Here is a 9,916-nt window from a genome sequence, read left to right on the forward strand (position 1 = left end):
GCTATAATGTTCATGAATTGATTCGAGCGAATCAAAACCGATTTTGCTTCAACTGTGTCTTGTATACTTCTATGAGGATATAAACAATTGAACAACTCTATAACTAGTTTCATTTGAGTCATTTGAACTAGTTGTGATTAAGATGAACAAGGTTGATATGAAAGTGTTTATATTGCTAACTTCGGTTAACTATTGTTGAGCCAACTAAGTGTACACGTTTAGGTACGGTTACCTATATCTAAATGAAGGTACATTTCATTTGTGTGTAACAAACTAAGACAATCTAACGGTTGAAAGATATAAGCTTGAATCTAATCATGTTTTCATCTAACGATGAATATTGAATGCTTTGTTACCAAGGTAGCATTGATTGCAAAGCCTGATTTGAAGAATATATAAGGGGGAAATCTAGCAACTGGGAAACCTAGCTAATCCCCACACCTCTTGTGTGATACTAGTTTCCACTAGAGTCGATTCTCCTTTAACTTATTTTTTTCCTAAAACCATTATAGGTTAACGACTTAAAGACTTCATTGGGATTTCTGAAGCCAGACCCAACTATTTTCTCTATAGTTGTGTGTTATGGTCTTACTTTGTTCTATCGTATTGAGTATTATCTTCTCTAAGATTTTCTCGAAATTTAATATCCGATAGGTAAGATAAAAGTAATCACAAAGCTCTTTGTATTATTCTTTGTGATTCCACAATATCTTGTTCCGCTACCATACGGTTGAGATTATTGTGAGATGATTGATATTACTAGGCTGTTCTTCGGGAATATAAGTCTGGTGTATCAATTGGTTCCTGTTCACCTTGATTTATCAAAAGACGGAACAAAAACTCGTAGGTATTTATGTGGGAGACATATTTATCTATTCAATATACTTTTCTGTGCAAGACAGATTTGTTTATCAAGTCTTCGACTTTGGGTCGTAGCAACTCTTAGTTATGGGTGAGATCAACTAAGGGAATCAAGTGAGTAGAGTCCTACTGGGATTCAGAGGCGTAAGGAACACGACTGTACCTTAGTCAGTGTGAGACTGGTTAAGGCTCGACTACATTCTACTCCGAAGTTAACTTGTAGTAGTCTAGAGTTTGTAGCGGCTTAATACATTATGGTGTTCAAATCTGGACTAGGTCCCGGGTTTTTTCTGCATTTGCGGTTTCCTCGTTAACAAAAATTATGGTGTGTGTGTTATTTGTTTTACGCATTATATTTTCTATATAATTGAAATATCACAGGTTGTGTGTAGTTCAATCAATTAGATAATCCAACCTTAAGTTGTTGATATAAATTGATTGACACTTGAGCATTGGTCTTTGGTACTGTTTAAGTTGTTTCTCATAATAATCAGGCTCGCGTATTTCTATCTGTTTTGTTTGATGATTACATTGAGAAACAGAGATATAACTCTTGGATGTATTTTCCTTGATTGAGTTTGACTGTCTAGTGGATTCTCTTGGAAATATATTGTAGTTAGTCCGTACCGATTTCTCCAAGAGTCTTCTTGAACCTATATAAACCCCACACATTCTCCATTGCACGAATGAGTTTTAGAGTCAGAAAAAACTAGTACTAGAAAAAAATTGTAGTTTGCATATTGTCTTCAAGAGTTAAAGAAGAGTTTGTGTTACATCCATTCGCGTTCGATGTTTGGTGGTCTTCGAGCGCTGCGAGAACAACCAAATGCATTGTTGAATGCTGAAGACATATTCCATATACTGTAACAGCATAACATACAGGGTATTAAATGTCTTAAGTAAAGAGATTACTCGCCTCAATACGCCAAAATAAATTTTGTTTAATTTATTTTTGGATTGATCATTTCTTTATACTCTTCTAAATTTTCTTGTTTTGGTTCTAGGTAACCAAGTGTATTACAAGATGTAATACATAAGAAAACCGTTGTTGCAAAGAGTTCTAACGAATTGATAGATATAATACACGAGTCGTATTATTGAGAAATCGGTAGAGAAGATATTTGTCCAACATTTTATCTTGTGAAAAACCAGGGTGGATGTTCTGAGTTGCGGGCTCATTTTTGGTCACTATGCGACTTTTTGAGTCGCAAGAAGATAACAAATCACATAGTATATTGTTCATGACGTCGAAATGTTTGGTTACAACGTGTTTTTGTTTCAAGGAGGAGATTACATGATAGAAAGTTTTGGGTAAAAAAGGTAAATTTTATGTCACTGGAAAAATTTAAGTCATAAGATAAATGTTGGTATCGATATCCTTTCTATTCTTTTTTGGATGGCAAGGCGAATCTTGGAATGAGAGGCAGAGTTTGGCCACACGTCCTTTTCACCGGCGAATTTCGAGTTATACCAGATCAATTAAATGTAAGCATGCTTTTTCGGTAGTAAATGTCTTAAGTAAAGAGATTATTCTCCTCAATACGCCAAAATAAATTTTGTTTAATGTATTTTTGGATTGATCATTTCTTTATATTCTTCTAAGTTTTCTTGTTTTGCTTCTAGGTAACCAAGTGTATTACAAGATGTAATACATAAGAAACCGTTGTTGCAAAGAGTTATAACAAATCGATGGATATAATACACGAGTCGTATTATTGAGAAATCGGTAGAGAAGATATTTGTCCAACATTTTATCTTGTGAAAAATCAGGGTGGATATTTTGAGTTGCGGGCTCATTTTTGGTCACTATGCAACTTTTAGAGTCGCAAGCAGATAACAAATCACATATTATATTGTTCATGACGTCGAAATGTTTGGTTACAACGTGTTTTTTTTTCAAGGATGAGATTATATTTGATAGCAAGTTTTGGGTAAAAAAGGTAAATTTTATGTCACTCGAAAAAATTTAGGTCATAAGATAAATGTTGGTATCGATATTCATTTTAGTCTTTTTTGGATGGCAAGGCGAATCTTGGAATAAGAGCCAGAGTTCGGTCACATGTCCTTTTCACCGGCGAATTTCGAGTTATACCGGATCAATTAAATGTAAGCATGCTAAAGCAGAGGCCACAAGGACCATCATCAAGTACAAGAGCCAAATTAATGATTCTTTCTGCAGCTTCGGTGGTACTGGAAACTCTTCTATAAAGCAAATATCTGTCTTGAACCAACCATGACATAATTTATGTGAAAATCAGGAAATTGCTTCGTTAATATCCTGGTATAAGCATCCAAAGATGCTTTTGAGATTATATGGTCAGGTAGACATGAAGGCCATCCTTTTGATTCCATTAAATCCTCCTTGAAATACTTAAGAAACATATTCACCATCTCATCTACACTCTCTTCTTTTAAGCCATCCCCATCACTAAGTATTTCCAAAGCATTTACATTGAAAACAACCTAAAATGAAAACAAATGAATATACCTGATTAGAATTATAAAAGAGTGAAACCTCATGATGTAAATAAGATATAGGAACATGAGGTTGCAATAAGTACCTTCAGCATTCCCATGGTGGAAGTAACATTAACAATTCTCGGTGAATCATAGAGTTGAAGTAAAGGAATAAGTGCTTCAGTCACTAATTTGACACCATAATAATTTGTTTGCAGACATTCCTATGCTAGTTCATAAGTTGTTGTTACCACTTGTTTCAAATTTGGCTTCTCTTTATTTTGGTCCCCCTGGAACAGTATAATACTCCCTCCATCCCAAATTATATGAGCTAGTTGTAGTTTGCACAATTAAGGCAAGGAGGAAAAGGGAATATGTTTAAGTATTTTTTTTACAATTATACCCTTATGAATAATAATTAGTAAAACTTAGAATGATTTATCTCTTAAACTATACCAAGGGTTTTTGTAAATTCTATACCGTTGAAAAACATATTAAAACACTTACATAAAAAATATAAACATGGCTATCAAATTATGGCAGTTTTTGATAAAATTTATGATTATCTATTTACGATTATAGATAATCATAAATTGATAAATGATTATGATATAATCATTTTCAAAATAATTTTTTCCAAACACTTATTTCAAATAATTGATTATCTTAGAATGATGATCTCAAAAAGGAGAGGAAAGAACAATGATCTAGGATATTTTTTTAGTCGTATGTTGTTTTTTTGTCTCTCTCTTAATAATTTAGAGAAAATAAGTAGAAAAAAATTCAATTTGAGTTTTTTAGAAAAAATAATTGATTATAATAAATTTTCAAAACAAACATTTTCCTGTTTATGGAAATAATGGATTTTTTCAATTATGATTAAAATAAGCAATCATTATAATGGTTACCAAGCGCATATATAATCAATTATAATCTGCATAATGGATTATGGGCTGATAATACATTAAAATAATGGTTACCAAACGGCCCCTATACATATTTCTTATAATAACAGTAATCAATTAAAATGGTAGATTTAGAAACATCCCTTGATTAGAGAGATAACTCATGTATTTACGGAAAATGGGTCATTTGTCCAAATATTTTTAAATCACGGTTCAAATGGACGAGTAAAAAATAGTTTGGGTGAAATGGCCAAAAAAATAAATAATAAGGATGAAACTGGTTTCATCTTAGCTTAAATTTAAAAAATAGCAAGGATGAAACTGGATACATCCTGTGTAAATTAAAAATCAGAAAAAATATTTGAAAATGGGCACGATGAAACTGGTTACATCCTGCCTATTTTTACATTTTTGTCCATTTAAACAGTATCAAAATCTAACTGTCCATTTCACCCAGGAATTATTGATTTCGGTCTTTTTAACCAATTTTGTGATGTATTTATGTGACAAAATTTAAAACCAACTAGCTCATCTAATTTGGGATGGAGGGAGTATTAATCAACCACATTATTTAGATACTCTAATATATTGTTGCGATATTATGATCTACTACGTATCCCAGTGCACTCATAGCCCCTCCTATGTGGATGTAATCAAGTTGATGAAATACAATAATAGAAAGTCCAAACGAAATTTTGATCTTTTCAATAGCTTCCAAACCCTTAGTTGCATCTCTAGATGTTAACGCAATCGAAATCCCACTAGAAGCTAATTGTCTGCAAATCTCAAATCCAATTCCCTTATTTCCACCAGTAATAACTGCACACCTGAGAATACAAATCATAACAACATAGATAAATAAGAAAACACACATAGACTTTCCTTTTAATTCAGATGTTGAGATTACTTCTCTTCTTTTCCATTATATAAGTACCTTATTTTTGTTTGGGTATTTGAATCCATTTCTGAGCGTAAACCTGTACAATCGAATGTTTTTTTTGTTGTTCTTGATGAAATATGTATTAGAATTTTGATAGATGAAAGTGTTAAGATATGTGTCCATTCCAACTGAATCAAGTACTTATATATAGTTGAAAAAGATTGAAGGGGCGAATGCTCGAACATGTGGCCGTTTATGTTAAATATTAGTAAAAAATTGAAAAGTTATAGTTAAAAGTTGTCTTGACTGATGTGATATCATAAGTGACATCATAGTATTACTGCAATTCATGGTATTAGTGCAATTAATATCATTTGCGACTTCATAGTTTCATTAAGTTTTGGGATTAATTTCATTCTAATTTTATTGTTGCATGCACCAGGTGACAATGAGATAAACATGTGTAATTTACATTATGCATCAATATGGTGATACTTCTCCATCGATAAAGTAGAGGCCTGAAGGTCCATCATCGGGTAAAAGAGCTAAATTTACAACTCTTTGTGCACCTTCTGCAGCAGTGAAAACTCCAGTATTGCAGTTAAAATCTGAATTGACATAACCAGGACATAAACAATCTAATATCCTTGTATAAGCATTCAAACATGCTTTTGAAATTGTATACGCACGTAAATATGCCCGCCATTCTTTTATATCTAATAAATCCTCCTTGAAATCTTCAAGAAACATACTCACTGTCTTATCTACACTCTTTTCTTTTAAGCCATCCCCATCACTAAGTATCCGCAAAGCCTCTTCATTAGAGACATTCTGAAAATAAAGTAAGTAACTTTTTTTTTTAAATTAGAATCATAAAAGAGTGAGAACATAATTCTTCCGGAAACAATATGCAAGAGCATGGGATTGCATAACTAAGTACTTTCAGCTGCCCTGCGAGGGAGGAAACATTAACAATTCTTGGTGAATCAGAGAGTTGAAGTAAAGGAATAAGTGGTTTAGTCACTGATTTGACACCATAATAATTTATTTGCAGGCGTTCTTCTGCTAGTTCATGAGTCTCTTTTATCATTTGTTTTGCATAGTAATATAATAATAGTCAATTATCTTAGCTAGATACTCTAGTAATTGAAACATGCCACCTGGAGATGAGTGAAAGGTTGTTTTTTATTAATAATTAAGATATGTCAATTTACCTCATTAAGGGCTAGTACGACCGTCGTAAAACCAGCAACATTAGTTATAAATCCAGAAACTCCAGCATTATTCACCTATCAAATATTCAAAACTATTGTTTCAAATAAAATCCAGATTAAAGCATAAATTATGTTTAGTTTTCAATTGATTAACTACTGACTTCTAGGTTATAAGGATATACTATAATACCCCGAGAATCATACCCATGGTTTATGTGGTCATCAACAAAAGCAACATTACTAATTTTGTTAACCGGACAATGGTTTCACTTGCACCTAGATATATTAGACAAGGAAATAACCAGTGATTGAGTTTTTCTTACCAAGATATCCAGTTTTCCAAAATGACTTCCAATGAAATCAGTAAGAGAAGAAATAGTAATTGGATTCGTCACATCTAGTTGGTGAAAAACAAGTCCAATTGAATTCTTAAGATTCTCAACAGCTTTTAAACCCTTAGTCACATCTCTAGATGTGACCCCAAAATGTAATGATAGGAAATACATTACATGCTTTTGGTTCATGTACGCGTCAGTTTTTGAATCACATAAATCGATTGCATCAATCTGTGACCACTCCGTAGGTGTCAATGGCTGTTTGGGGTATTTCTACGAGGATATATACCTTGCGCTAGCTTGCTGAATTCTGTCGTAAACAAATCCAATTTGTTGAGATGAGGGGGATTTATCCTTATTTTGGCTCAGTGTCTGTAGTTGGAATTATAGTGCAGTTATGGGTGTCGAACACATTTTTGCCACAATGCTGATATTGAATCACGCAATACGGATTTTAGGTGGTATTGTAAAGTTAAACTACGAGAATTTTCTTTTACAACAGACCCATTTTGATTAACGAGTAGAAACTAGAGTTTTGCAAAAATAATTCTTCTGCCTTGGTTGATCATTTGGCTGAGAGTGATTCAAAAGCGTTGGTGTTTTTTATTTGAGTTATTTCTTAGAAGGGTCGTAATTTTATTGACTTATTAGGATCTGGGTCGTGAAACGTGCAGTTGATGTGTTAGGATCGAAGACTAACCTTGACCGTCAACCTTGTTTACAAAAATGCCCTTGTAAAATAGTTAAATACATGATATCTCGACCCCAGTTAAAAACTTAACCGGGCAAATTAAGGGCTAACTGAAATTTATATAAAAATTCACAGAACTTAATGTGCAGCTTCTTTGCGTTTTCTCTCTCCAGAAACTCCGTTTAAGAATCCTAGATTAGATTTTGATTAGATCATCAGTCGAATGTCTATATAGCTAGTGGTCGAAATTAGTGCATCTTCGTCAACGGTTCTTAAGCATACAGGTTCAATATGAGAATATTCAATGGAGCGATTGTGAAGGAGGAGGAAGAAGTATTGGGGGATCTTAATAATTACTGACCTCTTAACGGATCAGTGTATTTAATTGATGAAGACGAAGAACACTCTGTAGAATTGGGGGTAGGGCTTTGTCTTGAAAAATTAGGTTTCAATTTTTATTTCATTTTCTCTGTGGACTATCTTGATGAATTTGAAATTTTATTTCTTTAATTTATTTCTATTTAATATCTTTGTCAAATTTAGTTTCTTCAACTTGTTATCTTTCGGATTCAATCAAAATTCAATTCAATATTTTGGATCGATCTGGGGATTTCTGATTTCACGGTAAATATCGAAATTTTACTTAAAAGAAGATGGAAAAGGACCAGAACTATATAACTTTAACAGTATTAGACCGTCAAAGCTAGTCAACTGATGGTCAGGGTGCTTTGCAAAACAAAAATAGTCAAGTAACTAATTTTTAACGGTTTTTGGTTAGTCTACGACCCTAACGCATTAACTGCATGTTTCACGACCCAGACCATAATTAGACAGTAAAGTTACGACCCTTTTACAAAATATATCTCTTTTTAGTTCTTTACTAATTTGCGTGACGCAAAGGGACAAAGATTTGTTTTTATAAACTTTTGTGATGGACAATTGCCTATATTTTTTTTTTAATAAAAAAGAAAATTATATTAATATCAAGGGTCGAACATTATTATGTTTTCACCATTTATAATCCCATGTAGCACCTTACTTTTTACAGCATTATGAAGCAAATCATTTCTCACAAAAGAGATTTTTTTTACTCTACTCCATCTGGCCAATTTGTCAGCCGCTCATGTGTAGTCTCTACTTATATATCCAATATCAACATTGTTGTTATTATCAGCTAAAAATGATAGCACATATTTTAGAATTCTCATTGTTCTCCATTCGCAGGTAGACGGCCTTTCATTCAAAAAGGAAACAACATTCTCACAGTCAGTTCGAATTTTTATGTTTTGTATCTTCATGTCCAAATCCCACTCCATATATTTTTGCATCGCTATGGCTTCTGCTGCAGTTGCTCCTGTAGTCCATCCTGAAAAAAACTCTTATGTCAGTTAATCTATTATTTAACCATTTAACCAATATGTTAAACCAATCCCACATGAGCCATCAGACTCTTCGAATGAAGCATCGATATAGAAAACATTGTCTTTCTGTTCCTCTAGACCGCCTGTACAGGAATGGAATTTACTATTTTGTAAATGGTGTTGCACGTCTTTTCTGCCATAAGTGGTTTCCCAATATTTAATAGATTTTTGAACCAATGCAATAAACTCAACAGGATTTGGCTTAACCTTGTTAAAAACAACAGAGTTTCTATACTTCCAAATGTGCCAACAGATTATGCTGAAAATTTCCTTCCACTCGTTTAGAGGGGAAACAAACCAAGATCTGATCCAATTTAAAAGATTATTATTGTAACTAGGCATTTGTATTCCCAAACCAAACCACACAGCCCTAGTGAAATTACATGAATGAAACAGATGTTGAGAAGTTTCCAAATGGAAGTCACTGCACATAACACAATATGGATCTACATGATTCAAAACATTATTCATTTTGTCCTTCAAAGGAAGAACATCAGCAGCCAATTTCCAAACAAACATAACAGTTCTAGGTAAAACATTCATATGCCATATTATAAGCTAGAACTTATCTGGATTTGGATGTTGTTCATTTGAAATGAGTTTATAGGCTGACTTAGTGGTGAATTCCCCATTTTTGGTTCCTTTCCATCTCAGTCTATCATGGTTGTTCACTGATGAGTGCTAAAAAGTGCATATTTATATATATTTTTCTTGGCATTTAACTCATCTTTTGTGCATTAATTCTACATTTTATCCCATATTCTGTATTTTCATTGTTTTCAAGAATAAATATTTTTATTAATTAATTTTGCATTTTTAGGTAATAAATAAAGTTTGGATGAATAGCAGAGCGAAAAGAGCAGAAAAGTAGTGAAAAGCCGGGAGGAATTACACAAGGAAGCCGCGAAGAATGTTGTGCACAAGACCAAAAGGCTAGAAGTGGGCTTGAAGAGGAAGAATTATTCTTAAAGAAGATATGGGCTTGGCATACCCAAGGCCCAAAACCCTCACCCAAACCCATTACCAATATCCACACCCGCATTCATCTTCAGCTGTCAGATTGGATCATCTCAGCATCCTACGGTCGCTTCATCGCCGTGCATCGAAGTCTGAAGCTCCTGTCAAACACCACAACACCTAACTCCATCTTGG

General features: G+C 33.3%; 1 protein-coding gene and 1 pseudogene across 1 annotated transcript; both read right to left on the reverse strand.

Moving 5' to 3' along the window:
• Positions 1–3,063: 3,063 nt before the first annotated feature.
• On the reverse strand, positions 3,064–5,186 carry LOC113272152 ((+)-neomenthol dehydrogenase-like). The gene is made up of 4 exons (XM_026522045.1): positions 5,158–5,186; positions 4,837–5,050; positions 3,423–3,542; positions 3,064–3,324 (listed from the first exon to the last, which is right to left on the reverse strand). The coding sequence occupies exons 1-4, from the start codon at positions 5,184–5,186 to the stop codon at positions 3,064–3,066; spliced, it is 624 nt and encodes a 207-aa protein (XP_026377830.1).
• Positions 5,187–5,583: 397 nt separating this feature from the next.
• LOC113272153 lies at positions 5,584–6,823 on the reverse strand (annotated as a pseudogene).
• Positions 6,824–9,916: the final 3,093 nt, after the last annotated feature.

The sequence above is a fragment of the Papaver somniferum genome, chromosome 4 (assembly GCF_003573695.1).
Source record: "Papaver somniferum cultivar HN1 chromosome 4, ASM357369v1, whole genome shotgun sequence".
In the NCBI taxonomy this organism is placed as follows: Eukaryota; Viridiplantae; Streptophyta; class Magnoliopsida; order Ranunculales; family Papaveraceae; genus Papaver; species Papaver somniferum.

What these genes read in the sequence shown, in the direction of transcription:
- LOC113272152 (XM_026522045.1), bottom strand. Translation starts at nt 5,186, where the DNA reads ATGGATTCAAATACCCAAACAAAAATAAG. An exon ending in AATACCCAAACAAAAATAAG is followed by an intron (nt 5,051 to 5,157) that starts GTACTTATATAA and finishes TTGTATTCTCAG; the next exon opens with GTGTGCAGTTATTACTGGTG. An exon ending in CTATGAGTGCACTGGGATAC is followed by an intron (nt 3,543 to 4,836) that starts GTAGTAGATCAT and finishes GAACTAGCATAG; the next exon opens with GAATGTCTGCAAACAAATTA.